Genomic DNA, 17,552 nt, shown 5'->3' on the forward strand with positions numbered 1-17,552 from the left:
GGTAAAAGAAACCATTGAAATAAATCTTGAGGAAAAGAGTTTTTAACAAAGATGTAAGTCTCGCTCTAAGAAAGAACTGGAATTTGATCCCAAGGTGGGAGAGCAGAACCCTGATTGGATGAAGGCTAACCAATCAGGAGGGATGGACAATGGGTGTATAAGTACCACCAGACTAGGCATGTCTAGGCATAATCCCTGATGAAGATGACAGAGTTTGTCATCAAAACATTGGTTATAGTCAATATCTGTACCTGGCTGGAAGCCCAAGAAGAGTTTATACGTAATATATGCTGGGAAAGCACTAGATGCTTTTTCTCACTCTTGTGTTTCAATCTTTCCATGGTTACACACCCTCCCAGCCTCTTGGGATTCATTTGATCTACTGTTTGCATCTGGCCCTCTACCAAATAACTTTGTTTCACATATTTAAACTTAACTCAGGAAGCATTTTCTTAAATGAAATGTTGCAAGGCAATTGAAATCTGTGGAATTGTATCTAGGCAGAAATATGAGGGGTACTTCAACTGAAAGGTACAAATGTCTATGTTTTGACAAGTGAACCAGGCAGGGCCGTACTGCTAGTTGTAGATATGTGACTTAAAGTTAAAGGTCTCACTGGTATGACATATGAATCAGGAGAAAGCTTATGACTCACAGCTGGCTTGACCTGTTATAGAGGATACCAAGCGTTCTCTCTTATAAAATGAGTTCCTCCTAGTTATTACTTATTTGTAAGACATTTTTGAGGATAATGAACCTATAGTAGGTATTTTAAATATTTGAAACTGCTATGAGTAAGCAAAATCAAAGTGGAGCAAGAAGTTATTACACCCTTTCCAAAAGTAATTTTCCTTTCTCTTGTCCTCTTGGCCTAAATAGCAATTGTAAAACTTCCTTTTATTCAGCTTATTTCATCTTGCTCTTAGTACTTCAATGATTGCCATCTTTGTCTTTTTAAATAACTCCAAGTATCAAGCATTTTTTTTTCATCATCTACAGATGGTCTAACTTCTTCTTTTCAACTGTCCCACTTTGTTTTTAAACAGTTCTCCCCACTGATAAATACTTCAATAGTTTTGATTTCTTTTTAAAAATATCACTTTTCACCTAACTTAAAATTTTTTGTGGTGGGGATATTACATGTGAGCATCTTTTTCTTATATAAAACAATTTTTAAACTATGTAAAGTGTTTCTGAGCAGGTTATAAAAAGTATAGATAAATAGAAAAATGCTTGAATGTATGTGTGGGAGGGAGGGTGAGTGGGCTGGGAAGAAATGCTGAAGGAACATTGGGTTTACTTTAATTCAGCATGTTTATTTGTAGAAGTAGAACAACAACCCTAACTACTTATTTTAACTAAGCCAAGTAAAAATGTTCGGTTTAATCTTAAATTAGATTAATCCTCAGTGTCCTCTGTTTCTGAGTCCACTTCTTTGGGAAAGATTCTCCCACCCTGCACCAATGACCCCTTCTCTTGTCTCCAACTGTCTTCCTTTTGAGCACCACACTTTGGTTCTCTGCCTGTTCTGGATCTATTAATTTTTAATTGTCGCCAAGACGTCAACCGGCTTGACTTCAGCACTCCTTTCTCCTCCTCGAACCTTGCTCCTCTGAACATACTGCCCTCCACTGTCTCCACACCAATATCAACCTTACCATCACAGCAAATGACGAAAGGGTGTTGTTGTAGTGTGGCGGACTGACCTCTATCTTGCTGGGACCAGGTGGCAACTCTCAAACACCACCTTCACTTTTCCCTTGAAATCACTAATCTGATCAACTCTGGAGATCTCCTATCCACTGCCACCAAACTGACAGTTCCCTTACTCCGCACTGCTCCTTTCTACCTTCTACCCAAGATCCACAAATTTGACTATCCCGGTAGGCCCGTTGTCTCTACCTGCCCAATGAACTCATGTCCACATAACTTGACTCCATTTTATCCCCCTTGGTTCAGTCCCTTCCCATCTACATCTGTGACACTTTGCACGTTTTTGATCTCCTGTACAACTTTCAGTTCCCTGGCGCAGATTGCCTGTTCTTCACCATGGATGTCCGGTCCCTATACATGTATTCCCCCCCCCCACCCCCCCCATCAAGAAGGCCTTAAAGCTCTCCACTCCTTTCTTGACAACAGAGCTGGCCAGTTCCCCTCCACCACCACCCTCCTCCGTCTGGCAGAATGGGTCCTTATCCTCAAGAATTTTTCTTTGGTTCCTCCCACTTTCTCCAAACTCAAGGGGTAGCCATGGGTGCCTCATGTGCCCCAGCTATGCCTGTGTTTTTCTTGCCTACGTGGAACTTTCCATGTTCAAGCCTACCCTCATAATGCTCCCCAGCTCTTTCTGTGCTACATTGACGACTACATTGGTGCTGCTTCATGCACCCATGCTGAACTTGTCAATTTCACCAACTTTGTCTCCAACTTCCACTCTGCCCTTATGTTTACTTGGTCTATTTCTGACACCTCTCTTCCCTTTCTCAATCTCTATCTTCGTCTCTGGAGACAAAATGCTTTCAGATGTCTTTTATAAGCCTACCGATTCCCATGGCTATCTTGACTCTATCTCTTACCCCACCCCATATCTTCTGTAAAAATGCTATTCTCTTTTCTCAGTTTCTTTGTCTCCACTGCATCTGTTCCCAGGATGATGCTTTCTTTTCCTGGACATCAGAAATGTCACCCTCCTTCAAAATATGGGGTTTCCCTTCCTTCACCATTGATGCTGCCTCACCTTCATCTACTCCTCATCTGGACATCCATACTCATTCTGTATTCCTGCGCCTTAATGGGGATTCCTCTTGTCCTTACTTACCAGCCCCATGAGCTTCCATTTCCAATAGATCATTCTCTGCAACTTCCGCCATCTTCAAAAGGATTCTACCACCAAATACATGTTTACCTTTCCCCTGCTTCCCTCTGTGATTCCCTTGTCCATTCGTACCTTCCCACTAATCTCTGTCCTAGCACATATCCCTGCAAGTGGCAAAAATCTTACACCTGTCCATTCACTTCCTCTCTCACCTGAATTTAAGGCCCCAAACAGTCCTTCCAGGTGAGTCAACACTTCATCTGAGCATCTGTTGGGATTGTCCACTGTATCCTGTACTCCCAATGTGATTGTCTCTAAATTGTGGTACCGCTTTGTCGAGCACCTCCGTTCCATCCACAAGGCGCAGAATTTCCCAGTGGCAATCCATTTTAATTCCTATCCCCATTTTTGCTGTGACATGTCGGTCCATGGCCTCCTCTTCTTCCACAATGAGACCACGCTCAAGGTAGAGGAGCAACATCTCATAATCCATCTAGGTAGCCTCCAACCTGATGGCATGAATATCGATTTCTCCTTCCAGTAATTTTTTTCCCCTGCCCTCTTCTATTCCCCACTCTGGCCTCTTTTCGTTTTCACTCACTTATCATATCACCTCCCCCTGATGTTCCTCCTCCTTCCCTTTCTCCTATGGTCCACTCTTCTCTCCTATCAGATTACTTCTCCTTTAGCTCTTTGCCATTTCCACCTATCACCTCCTAGCTTCTTGCTTCATTCCCCCCCCCCCCCCCCCCCCCAGCACCCTAGCTTGTCCTCCTTCTCCTCCCCCACCTTTTTATAGTGGTACCTTCTTCCTTCCTTTCCAGTCCTGATGAAGGGCCTTGTCCCAAAACATCAACTGTTTATTTCCCTCCATAGATGCTCCCTGACCTGCTGAGATCCTCCAGCACTGTGTGTGTGTTAATCTTAGCTTGCAGCTCTGCGAATCATAGAGGTATTACTGCACCGGAGGAGGACGTTTGGTCCATTGAGTCTGTTTATTATCCAAGGACAACATTTAGTGAAGTTGCCTTTGAGGTGGAATGTTGAGCATTTAGACAGACATTAGCGATAATTTGAATCTGGAGACTCGTTAACCTGGTACTTTAACCTAAGATCGATATATATTGCTTATTCTATTTCAGATTACAACACAGAACACTACAGAAGAGTACAGGCCCTTTGACTCATGATGTTGTACTGACCTTTTAACATACTCAAAGATCAATCTAGCCCTACTTTCCAAAATAGCCCTTCGTTTTTTCTATCATCAATGTGCACAGGGTAGATAAGTTTCTTAAATGTTCCTAATGTATCTGGCTCTACTATTACTCCTGGCCACCACTCTTAGCATAAACATGAACTGACCTTTGACATTGTCCTAATGAAGGGTCTTGGCTTGAAATGTCTACCGTTTACTCTTTTTCATAGATGCTGCCTGGCCTGCTGGTTTCCTCCAGCATTTTGTGTGTGTGTTGCTCTGGATTTCCAGCATCTGAGGAATTTCTTGTGTTTATGGTTACCTTTGACATTCGTCCTGTATTTTCCTCCAATCATTTTAAGATTACACTCCTTGGTGTGAACCATTTCCACCCTGCGTTCAAATTTGCTGAGTTTTTTTTGTCCTGTGTAGGTTGAAAAACTAATGAGAGACATTGTTGCATCTGTAAAACAAGGCATTTGTTTTGAATGCTTGTTTGAGCCCACTTCTTTGCAACAGAATCTGAAGTGGGTGGGAAATGTGTCCAAAGTTGTTAGCATAGTTTCCACTTCTTTGCCAAATTTTTATTATTACTATTATTAAGGGTCAAAAAGAAAGAAAAGCAGTATTAGTTTCTGTCTTGTGAAGTTTTAGGCTGCTTCATTGTGTGTGTTAGTGTGTTAATGTACCTAAAATCTGGCAGCCAAAGCAGTGGTTGTGATCAACACAAATGATAGTGATGAATTGGCATGATTGTACAAGTTATTGTAATTGCCTACCAGTGCTAAAAATTGTCTTTCCAAGTAGTGTTTAATTGCTGATCTTTCTTAAGAATGAAGCTTGTTTAAATTCCTAACATTTTGTGCTCTATACTTTATTTGTATTTAAATGGAAAAATTATATTTCTTCATAGAACATTGTTCTTCTACAATAAATACAAACATGGATTTGGACAAAAATTTAGGTGGGCTGATTAGTAAGTGTTCAGACAACACATAACTTGTGGGTAGTGAGGAAGCTTGTGAAAGGATTCAACTGAGTATTGACCAGTTGGAAAAGTTGGTGCAGAAATGGCAGATTAAACTTAATCTAGACAACTGTGAGGTGTTGCACTTTGTGAAGTGAAAGTAAGTTTATTTGCAAAGCACATATATTGAGATTCATTTTCTTGCGCCATTGTAAATAAAATGGCAGAGGCGTTTTATGTTTAAGGGAAACTGTAAGAGCTCCTTTATTCACAACAAAAACAGAGCAAAAACACAGTAAACAACTTCACGCCATTACATCATCATGCAGACCAGCCTCTTAAAGTGAACCCCAATTCAATGTCAGTAGTCGTGAATTATGTGTATGTTTTCACCCAATACATTACCCTTAACCATTTACAGGAAAATAAAGAAATGTAATAGAATTATGGAAAAACTATACATAAACCAAGACTGACAAACAACGAATGTCTAAACGAAGACAAATCGTGCAGATAAATACATAATACTCAGAACATGGATTGTCGATGAAAGTGAAGTGAGTCTGTAACAGGGATGGAAGTTTACAGTAAATGTTGGGGCCTTTAGAAGCATTGATATACAGAGGTATTTTGAGTGCAAGTCTATAAAGTGTCAACACAAGTAGATAGGGGACTAAAGGCAGAGTACAGCATACTTGCTTTCAACTTTGAGGGTGTTGGGTATAGAAGTTTGGTGGTCATGTTGAGCTGAATGTAACTTTGATTAGGCCACACGGCGTAACGTTGAGTATGACTGCTGCACATTAGGGAGGGAGGATGGGGGGAGGAGGATGTGGAGGCTTTGGTGAGTGTACAGAAGAGATTCCCCAGAATGTTGCCTGGATTAGAGAGTAAGCTATAAGAGAACAGCTGTTAAAATGCTTCACAGGTAGATAGGGCTGTTAAACAAGTTTTTGGCACATTGGCCTTCATAGATCAAAGTATTGAGGGCAGGAGTTAGGATGTTATGTTAAAGATATATATGATGTAGGTGAAGCCTAATTTGGAGTATTGTGTGCAGTTTTGGTCACCTACCTACAAGAAAGATGTAAATAAGATTGAAAGCATACAGAGAAAATTTACAAGGATGTTGCTGAGTCTGGAAGATCTGAGTTAGAAGGAAAGATTGAATAGGTTAGAACTTTATTCTCTAGAGCATATATGTCAAACTCAAGGCCCGTGGGCCAAATCCGGCCCGCGGTGGAATTATCTTTGGCCCGCGAGATAATATCTAATTACTATTAAAGCTGGCCCCAGCAACAGAAGCACCTATGGCGTATGATATGGCTAATGCTGAGTTTATTCAGGTACCAGGTTTTCAGGGTTTTTAGTGTTTATTCGGCAGTCTTGCTCGGCAGTCTTCTTCATAAGAAATGGAATTTGTAAAGTGAAACACTTTGTAGTTATAGCAGAGACTGAGACACATGAGAGCAGGCTGAAAAAACGGAGGCAACGAAAGCTGCGTTCGCACGCGTCCGACTGATCCGGCCCGCATGAAGCTGCATTTTGCTCAATCCGGCCCGTGACCTAAAATGAGTTTGACACCCCTACTCTAGAGCATAGAAGATTGAGGGGAGATTTGAAAGAAGTGTACAAAATGATGAGGGGTGTAGACAGGGTAATTGCAAGCAGGCTTTTTCCACTGAGGTCAGATGAGAGTACAGCTAGAGGTCATGGGTTCAAGGTGAAATGTTTAAGGGGAACATGAGAAGAAACGTCCTCACTCAGAAAGTGGAGAGTGTGGAACGAGCTGCCTGCGCAAGTGGTGGATGCAATTTTGATTTCAATGCTGGAGAAATTTGGATAGGTATGTGGATGGGAGGGATATGGAGAGCTATGGCCTGGGTGCAGGTCGATGAGACTAGGCAGTTTAAGTGCTTAGCCACGTTCTGGGTGGGTCAAAATGCCTGTGTCTGTGCTGTAGTTTTCTCTGACTCCATGAGAAATTGGGTAAACTTGTCTTGCTTTCCCTGGAGCTTTGGAGGCTGCAGGACTGCTCGATCCAAGTATAGAAAGTCATGAGGGGAATTCTTGGAACAGATAATCAGAGTCTTTTCCCCAAGATGGAAATTTCAAATACTAGGGCTTGTTTCTGTGCTGTTTTATGTGATTTTGTATTCTGTGTTTCAGAACTTGAAGTGCCTTTCGTATTTCAGTAAGATAAAGGAGGAGGCTAGTTGGCTCATTGAATTATCCCACTAATCCCAAGCCCCCCGCCCCCCACTTACTCCGTTTTCTGTTCACCATCACGTGTGAATTGATTTCCCTTTGGATCTCCAATTGTGAACTCTTGTTACGGTATTTTGGCGTGACTAATAAACATACCAACCAGCTCACCTTTGGGACATGGGAGGAAACTAGAACATTTGGGGAAATGCACTCGGTTACAGGGAGAATGTACAACTTTCACATGGACAGTTAGGGTGGAGCCTGAGCAAAGCGGCTGACACACAACCTGCTGTGCCGTTGTGCTGTTTGTGACTGATATCTTGGGGAAACCCAATTTTAGTGATCAGTATTTTTGAACTGGCTGAGTCAACAGTTTTTTTGTCCTCTGGTACTGTTTGTTTTTAAACCCATCCAAAGCCTCACTTCTCCCTGTCTTAGAAATCTCAGAGTAATCTGCGATTTTCTAATTCCAAGCTTCATCTCAATTTCATAGTAAGTTATTTCACTTTTATAGCCATGTTTTCAGTTGTCGAGACCCTATGAAATGGAACTCTGTCATCCCACTCCCATTTCTGTGTTGTTTGCTAACTTAAGATTGTTGCCTTTGGTTTCCTCTTCCAAATCACTGTTATACATTGCGAATAGCTGGGCTCCAAACACTAATCCCTGCAGTCCCTGACATGTCGCCATCTGCTCTCCTGAGAAAAGCCCATTAAACTCTACTCCTTTTTTCCTGTCTGTCAGTCCTTGGCAGTATATTACTTCCAATCCTGTGTGCTTTAAATAACCTGTTACATGGGGCATTATCACCGGTCTTCTCTAAATCTAATGTTACTATTTTCACTGGTTTCCCTTGTCTATAGTAATAAAGACATCCTAGTAAAGCTCCAATCATGTTATCAACTGTGATTTCCTTTGATATTTTTTAGGCCTGTTGTATTAACATCCTTTATAAAAGACACGAGCATTTTCATACTACTAATGTTAGGCTAACTAGTGGCATTCCCAGCTTTCTCACTCCCTCTGTAGCAGCAAAAATTAATCCAAAATTAAAACAATTGCCGCTAGCCTGTGACTGCCATGGGATATGTTATACTTTTGTGATGTATCCTCAGCTCCACTGAAATGATTGTTCCAAAGCATCAATTTGCTTATTTCGATCTTGAGCACACATACAATCTTAAATGGTTGGCAAAGGTATGAGCTGTCAGTCCTAAGCCACAAACTGCCACAAAATAAGCAAGAATATGTGACTTATTCCCTTTGCTTTTATCACGACCACATTTATGTGACTAGTTACCATATTAAACATTATAAACGGTCAACACAGAATACAAAGCAAATAGAGAACAGATACATGGTTCCTACATCCGTTTAAAAGAACAGTACATTTAGATTATTCACCTTCCAATCTGCATGTATTATTCCAATATCCTAGAACTAGTGTGTTGTGGGTTTTGGGTTAAATCATTCTGGTTCCTTTCTGAGAGAACATGCAGTTTATTGAACAATCCCTTGCATTTTATTGATTCACTTTAACGGAAATGGGCATTTTGGAAAATCTCTGCATTGAGTCAGAACAGCAAGATTTTGCTGGTTGTAGCATTCAGCTCCTTGAATTACAGTTCAGGATATCTTATTTGCTATGTGCCACCCTAATTCATGCAGTTTGTTTGGTGGATTATTTATTTCCAGTAAGTATTTTCATTCTTATTTCAGGCCCCCACAGTGTCGTCGATTATGGCTTTAGGAATTCAAGATTTCAACAGAACAGAATCGGAAAGACTGAATGAGATCAAAGGACATCTTGAAATTGCTCTATTGGAAAAACATTTTTTGCGTAAGTGTTTTACAAGAGGTGCACCCCAGGACACTACTATCTGTATGCTTAGTTTATCTTGAGTATTTTCAGTAAATCAAATATAGGTAAGGTAAAATATTTTGTAATATCTGAAAATTTTTGAGAATATTTAGTTTCAAGTTTCACCATGAGTTTAAATATACACAGTAGTTCATTTAACTATATATTTAAGGATAAAAGTTGAATTTCCCCATGGGGATGAATAAAGTATCTATCTATCTATCTATCTATCTATCTAGTTTAAACTTCACCATGCAAAAGTAATGATCTGATGCATCAAATTTTTGGCTGCTACATCAGATCAATACTTTTGCATACTTACCAATGTTCTGCTGCCTCAATGTTTGCTTCCATTTTTTTGGTTTTTTTTGGTGTTACTGGAAGGCCAGAATTTATTGACATTCCTTAAAGCTCTTGAGAGGATGGTGATGAGCCACCTTCTTATACTGGCACAGTACTTCTACTATATTGTGGAGCGAGGAGTTCTAGGATGTAAACTCAATGACAAGAAAGGAATGTTGGCTTTTTTTTATATAGCTAAGGGTGGTGTGAAGTTGTGGGTTGGTGTAAGCAAGTGTTGGTGCACTTTGAGGCCCTGGTAGTAGTAGAGATCATGGCAATTAGGAGATTTGTCAGAGAAATGAGTAGCTGTGGTACATTTTGTAGGTGACGCCTTCTGCATTCATGGTGCACCAGGAGTTAAAGTACATAGTGAGAACAATAGAACAGTATAGGAGCAGACTGTTTGGCCCATCACACCTGCACTAACAATAATACCGATCTACACTAAACACATCCGCTTGTACAAGGTCCTTATCCCACTCTGCCCTGCCTGTTCATGTGTTGATCTATATGCCTCAAATATTGCCATTGAATCTGCTTCTATCAGTTCAGTTGACTACAAGTTCTAAAGACCTACCACTCTTGTAGAAACATTACTTACCCAATATTGATTCATTTTAGCCTCCTTATGTATATTGATTCCTGATAACCTCAACTGACGAGCCCTGATTTTCTGCACTGCCATTATATTTTTGTCCATTTCTTTCATTCCATATTTGTTCAGTATAAATTTCTGTTTCTGATCCCTCTTTTATAATTGGGCATTTTCAATATCATTTAAATAGCTCAGTATGACTGAAAATTAGTCTTGGTTAAAGCTTTCATAATTGTCACTATTTGTAATTGGTTATGTTAATTTTGGAGAAATATTGCTCTGTATGTGCTATCTTTGATCTTTTTTTTTGTTTATTCTTCTGCCTCTTGAAAATTGAACTGGGTGCTGGGGAGGCAGAGTCCTGAGCATTTATAACCGTTTTCATGATGTTGCATATGGGCTGTACTGCATGTGATTTACCATTTCCTATTTCTCATACAACAGCAGTCTCTCCATTGTGCAGATAAGTTTTGTTCTCCTTGCATAGGGCCACTTGATTTCAGTGTTCGGGAGGAAATTTCAGTTCTCTAATATCAAAACAGTTTCGTGGATTAGATAATGGTTTGGGGTGTCAGCTGTTCAATTATTTGGGCTATGCCAAGTTTGCTTTCTCTTTTCTGTTTTCCTGGTGTCTTGGCTGTGATTGCTTTAGCTTTGCAGACTAAAATAATGGATAAAAACACAAGAGAAAAAAATTCACTGGAGCGGATTGGCAACATCAGTGACCAAAGGGGACAGCATGGTAGCATTGTGGTTAGTGTAACACTGTACAGTCCCATTGATCCAGGTTCAACTCCTGTCACTGTCTGACCTGCTGAGTTCCTCCAGCATTTTGTGTGTGTTGCACTGTCCTGTAAGGGGCTTGTATGCTCTCCTCATGTTCATGTGGGTTTCTGGGTGCTCCGGTTTCCTCCCACATGCCAAAGACATCGGGTTAGGTTTAGTAAGTTGTCGGGCATGGTATGTTGGTGTTGGAAGCACGGCTACAGGCAGCCTCCAGATTATCCTTGACCCATGTTGGTCACCGACACAAATGGCGCAGCTCACTTTTTATTTTGATGTACAAATGGGAAATAAAGCTAATCTTTAGTCTTTAAAATCAATCCTGTTCTTGGGTAGCTAAGCAGACAGCGGCAGACAGAGTACAGAATTAAAGTTGGCTCTGGTTTTGTGTGGGACAAGTATCACAGCTTTGGTTTGGCAGAGTTTGTCATTTGAACTAACTCAAACATTGTTACTTGGAATTGTGATTTATTTTCTCTTTTTCCAGGAGAGTTATGGTGAATAATGGCTTTTTTTTCAAAAGAGTGTTTACACTGGTTTAAAGGAAATGGCCCTAAGAGTGTAATGCATTAGGCATCGAAGAGTTCTAGACATTGGTGAGCAGTTTTGAGCAATCTACCACTTGAATGACGTGGTGAGCAAATCTTCAGGATCTTAATTTGTGAGTTGTAAACAACATCAGATAAAAATCTTTATACTAATTTATGCAAACAGCAAAGCAGAGGCCTTTTTGATTTGAAGGCTTGAAACAAGATATTGAGGGGCTATTGAATTAAATACAGGGCTATTAAATGAAGTTTCAGAACATAAATATTTTTAAATGAACCTTATAAAGCTCAGTTAAACATCTTGCAATCTCTGTTGCTGCAATGCTCTACATCTACTGTCTGGTAAGAGATCTCTGCATATACTCTCAAACAGTGCTCTTAAATCATTTGGAAATATAAGGAGTAGAGAAGAATAGAACTTAAGGAGGGAATGGAGATGTGCAGGGTGGTATAGCTGCAGATGGGATATCTCCTCCGTTTATAGTGGGTTGGGATAGGTTCAAAGCATCCATTTCATGTCCTAGCCAGAGGTGCGCGGGTTAGATTAATCTGCGTTAAAAATAGATGAGCTAATTTCCCAGTGCCTACTTCTTTAGTATTGTTTTAATTCTGTGACCTATCTTTTATTACCGATGCTTATTTTACCTCTTATTGAAGCAGCTTTCCAGTTGTGCATTGTTGTAGAATTCTTTTTTTGAGACACAGTTGTAAAGGGTAGTCTGGAATATACAATGGGAAGTCAACGATGTCACGTGAATAAGGCTGTGTCATGTTAATAAGATTGTAGCCTCGGTGGTGCAGATGAATCTTTCACCTGACAACACCTGAAACAATTACTTCAACAACATTTTCAATGTTTTACTAACAATTTGTATCCAGTTGGTAATTTTAATACATAATTGCAGGGACTTATGGAGCCTGTGGCGTGTGTGTATGTCAATATTTGTATTGTATGTATGTGTGTGTATGTATATGTGTTTGTGTGCATGTGTATGTATGTGCATATGTGTATATATAATATATATTACACACACACATACAATAGAGAGAGACTGAGAGACTTTTGCATAGTACTGCAGTAATTTTATGTATTGCACTGTCCTGCTGTTGCAAAAAAGAAATTTTATGACGTGTGAGTGTTGATGAACCTGGTTCTGATGTGGGTCTGTATCCTGTGGACTGTGGACTGAAAATGGGGAGGGGTCAGGGAGAGCGAAATCATGGTTGGAAACAGTGGAGGGAGCAGGAGGCACCAGAGAGACACTCTGTAGTGACCAATAAACCAGTTGTTTGGAACTAAATGATCTTGCCTGGTGTCTCAAGGTTGGGTGTGTCTGCAGCTATGCCACCTCCACCCCCTGCAGCTGACACTTCTTCTCTGCCACCAGTCCCACACCCCTCCCGTGGTGCTCCACCCTCAACATTCCCGACATTCTTTCCTCCTGCCAGATTTATAAACTTGCTCTCCGCTGCACGTTCACAAATACAGTACTGAGCAAAAGTCTTCGGCATCCCAGCTATATATATATATCTAAGACTTGCACAGTACTGTCTATCAACCAAAAACTTCTCTGGTTATTCATTTCTCTTCTGGGCTTTTATTGTAAATGGGACAAACTTTGTCTTTTAGTTAACAGTGCCTACTTATAAAGTAAGCTAATTTGCTGTTATGAAGGTTTAAAAAAAACATTTGTGAAAACAGTTTCCTCCTGGGAAAGGTCTAATTGGCTACTGGTACCAAAAGCAAAGGAATTTAAATATTCTGTTTATCTCAGAAGAAAATATTTGTTCTAGAAAAATATCTTGAATGTGAAATTGAGTAGTTGTCCCCTGTGTTACAGGGGAGTGTGTTCCTGAAATGATCCCAAACCCTCAAAGAAGCAGACCAGGTTTGTGTATGGCGATGTAAATGAGAAAGGATCAAAAGAAATAAAGCAGTTTAAAATAAAGCAGAAATAAAGCCAAACAATTCGAGAATTGTAGACTACTGTTTTACAGTTTAGCATGGTTTAATGATGTAATTTGCCTCAAAAATAATTAGATGTGACAAAAACACTGCACAAGCAACTGTGTTTTAAAAACTGTTCACGAGTGCTTCTTCTGAAAGCATTTTTTTGTCTTGACATGCAAGGATGTATTAATTGACATTGATGTGATACACTGATGTTTATCAGACAGTCATATTGAAGTGAGTTAAGCAATATTTTAAAATCAACTAAAGTGAATGCAGTTTTCCACTCCTTTCAGGTTGCTGGAATCAAAAGTTGCATTAGGCCAGGGTAAGTCAGAAGGGCAATTTGATATAACAAACCTTATTTATTTAAGTATTTTATTTCATAGCTCAGTTAGTATCTCTTTACATTTTTTTTATTGGGATACAGCACAGAATAGAACCTTCCTCCAATTCAAGCCACGCCCACTGGCAATACCCCGATTTAACTAATCATGGGACAGTTTACAAACACCAATTAACCTACCAACCAGTTCATCTTTGGACTGTGGGAGGAAATTGGAGCACCTGGAGGAAACCCATGCGGTCACAGGGAGAGCTTGGAAACTCCTTACAAGCAGAGCCGGGAATTGAGGGCCGGGCCATCTGTACTGTAAAGAGTGTGCTAACCACCATGCTACTGTGAGTGAGAAAGTTCTGAATTGGTGCTTCAGAGATTTTAGTGTTAAATTCTTGGCTCATAACAGCAATTCAGAGTCAAAACAGTTGTGTATTATAAGAATTCCTTGGAGTGTAATATTAACCTTGGGTCTTGTTGAATGAACGGAGCCAGTTATCCCAGTAGTTCTGGTGGAAATTTACCCTTCAATCCGTGACAATAAAATATTTATGCAGATCTTGAATTGAAAGTATGCAATGCTGATTAGGGCTGATCCTAATTGCTTGTGAAAAATGGTTGTGAACAGCCATCTCCACTACTGACATTCACCTTTGAAGGTTCTTTGTGGAAAAAAGAGGAGCTAATGTTCTAGTGGAAAACTGGAAAAAGATCAGTAAGATACTTCTATTTTAATATAGTGTGTGACTCAGAGGGAAGTCTGCAGACGGTGAAATTTCCATGTGTGTTCTGACTTTTTCCCACCAAGGGAGATCTTGTTGAAGTAACATTGTTGAGTTCAAAGTAAATTTATTATCAAAGTACATATGTCATCATATACAACTGGAGATTCATTTTCTTGCGGGGATGCTCAAAAAATCCATTAGCCATAATAGAATCAATGAAAGACCATCTCTAACCAATATGAGAAAGACATAAACTACAAATAAAAAAAGAAAAAAACAGCAATAAATATCGAGGACATGAGCTGAAGAGTTCTTGAAAGTGTAAGTCCAAAGGTGTGGGAGTGGTCAGTGATGTAGTGAATGAAATTATCCCCTCTGGTTCAAGAACCTGATGATTGTTCCTGGGCCTGGTGGTGTGGGTCTTGAGGTTCCTGTATCTTCTTTCTGATGGCATCAACACGAAGAGAGCATGCTGTGGGTGATGGGGTCCTTGATGATGAATGTTGTTTTCCTGTGACATTGCTCAGTGTCGATGTGCTCAACACTGGGAAGAGATTTACCTGAGATGGACTGGTCCATATCCACTACTTTTTGTAGGCTCTTCCGTTCAAAGGTATTGGTGTTTCCATTCCAGGCAATGATGCAACCAGTCAATATACTCTCACTACAAATCTATAGAAGTTTAGAATCTATCAAAATTTTAGATGACATGGCAAATCTTTGCAAATTTGTATGAAAGTTGAGGCAGTGCCATGCTCCCTTCATAATGGCACTTGCGTGCTGGACCCAGGACAGATCCTCTGAAATGATAACACTGAGGAATTTAAAGTTGCGGACCCTCTCCACCTCTGATCTGATGAGGACTGGCTTGTGAACCTCCAGTTTCCTCCTCTGGGTCAATAATCAGCTTGATCTTGCTGACATTGAGGAAGAGGTTGTTGCTGTGGCACCACTCAGCCAAATCTTCAGTCTCCCTCCTATGTGCTGATTTGTCACCACCTTTGATTTGGCCAATGACAGTACGAGGAGGACAGTCAAGTGATAAGTTTTCCCAATAAGTGGTCTAGGCTTGGAACAGTAGGCATTTCTAATCGGAGTATGTAGTGCTCAAGTGTGTTGGGGCCCATGCTGCTTCAGGTGATTTGTTGATGGTAATTGAGCTGAGATGTTCTTCAATCAAGCCTGGTTGAAGTCCCCAACAATGACATGAAAGGCATCACGATAGGGTAATTGTTGCTTGCTGATGCTGGCACTCAGTACCTAGAGTGTCTCCTATCCTACGCTTCCGTCAGCCCTGTATCTCTTTCACTAATCAACTTCCCAGCTCTTTACTTCACTCCTCCCCCTCCTGGTTTCACCTCTGTTTCTCCCTTCCCCCTTTTTAACTCTACTCATTTTTTTTTCTCCAGTCCCGCTGAAGGGTCTCAGTCTAAAACATCGACTGTTTACTCTTTTCCATAGATGCTGCCTGGCCTGCTGAGTTCCTTCAGTATTTTGTGTATGTTGCTTCCCATCCAGCCTTTTCTTAGTTTTTAGGCATCGTAGTCTGATGGTAGAAAGTCAAAGAGGATGCTGGATGGATGGGTGGGATCCTTAATAATACTAACGGTCCTGTGCCGCTCCTGATAAATGTCCCCAATGGATGGTAGGGAAGCTAAGAAAGTTTCTTAATTTTTATTGACTCAAACTGGATCACTGTTACTGGAGCTTGTTGTATTGAAAGTGGCCACTGGGTTTGGCATGTCACAACAATGACTGGTCCCATTGAAATAGAAATACTTCATTAGCTGTAAAATTCCTTAGTAGTTAGAGGTTTCATACAAATGCAAAATGATTTAAATTGGTCTTTGTCTTGCTTTTGTTTTATCATCTTTGTTAATGGAGCACAGAACAATGCCGTATAGGTACAGCTGCTCAAGTCACAGTGTCTTTTCTGAAAATGATGCCCAGTTAAACGAAATTTCTTCTGCTGTACCTGCAAACACTGCACAATCCCTCCATTCTCTGAGTAAAATCCAAAACACTATTGTATATTAATAGTGGGGGATGGGTGTGGGGAAGAAACGGATGAGAGAAAGAGAGATGTTGAATTTTCAGTAATGTCAGGTCGTTTAGCTTTATAAATTCTATTTTAGATAAAGGCTCTTTTAAATTTTTTCTTGTCAGCAACTTCTCCCTCATTTAGCTGTTTCCTTAGTGAACTAACTATTTTCTTGCTGGACCCTGGATATGGAGTGTCTTAATATGTATTGTCCTATAATTTGTTAATTCATAAGCATGTCCAGATGCGTAAGTGTGTGAGAGTACCTGCCTTTGCACGCCTTAAAGCAATATGTTCCAGATGCAATCATTCTTTGTCAGATCTCTCTAAACATTTTATCCCTTCCCTTAAACCCAAGTTTTCTTTTCCAATATTTTATTAGTTTCTACATAGAAGAATACAGAGTATAAGAAAGTGTATATAAAAGGTAAAAAAAAACTACCAATTACATTATATCTGTTCATAATAACAATCTCATTACCCCGTATTCATGTAAGTTAATCAATAGTTATATTGAAATATACTAATATATTACAAAAAAAATATCTAACCCCTACCAAGACCGAAGCTGTTCATTAAGGAGAAAAGAAGGTAAATTACCTTCTCATATAATAAAAATTAATAATAGCCAACATCTGAGTTTAAACAACGAATTGAAGGTTTTGAAAATAATTCAGAAAAGGTCCCCACAATGTTTGAAAGTATTGATGAGATTCAGAAATTGAACAGCGAATCTTCTCTAAATCTAAACACGACATAACGTCATATAACCATTGAGCATGAGTAGGAGGAAAAACATCTTTCCATTTAAACAAAAACATCCTCCTAGCTATAAGAGAGCTAAAGGCCAAAATATGTAAATCAGATGCCTTCCGCTTAATCTCTTGTCCTGCAACAATACCGAATAGGGCGGTCAGAGGGTTAATCTTAAAATTATCTTTAAAAAGTAAGGGAAAAGTTTGAAAAGTTGCCTTCCAATATTTTTCAAGATTCTAGTTTAAGACTGCTGTGCTTTGGGGAAACCTTTCTGGCAATGTACCTTATGTATGCTCCCCATAACTGTTTATCTCAGGAGAACATCCTGACTGGTTGCATCCCTGTCTGGTATGGCGGGGGGGAGGAGAGGGGTTCACGGCTACTGCACAAATTTGAGGCATGTTGCAGAAACTTAAAATCTGCAA

The 17,552-nt window shown here is 40.0% G+C and overlaps 1 protein-coding gene across 6 annotated transcripts in view; it reads left to right on the forward strand.

The window, feature by feature from the left end:
• Nucleotides 1–17,552, forward strand: part of gramd4a (GRAM domain containing 4a) — a 160,051-nt gene that overhangs the window by 47,966 nt on the left and 94,533 nt on the right. For all 6 annotated transcript variants that reach the window (XM_073066359.1, XM_073066357.1, XM_073066358.1 and 3 more), the window contains one exon: nt 8,908–9,028. In XM_073066359.1, the coding sequence (XP_072922460.1) occupies nt 8,908–9,028 (121 nt within the window). The remainder of the gene's footprint in view (nt 1–8,907; nt 9,029–17,552) is intronic.

The sequence above is a fragment of the Hemitrygon akajei genome, chromosome 14, assembly GCF_048418815.1.
Source record: "Hemitrygon akajei chromosome 14, sHemAka1.3, whole genome shotgun sequence".
In the NCBI taxonomy this organism is placed as follows: Eukaryota; Metazoa; Chordata; class Chondrichthyes; order Myliobatiformes; family Dasyatidae; genus Hemitrygon; species Hemitrygon akajei.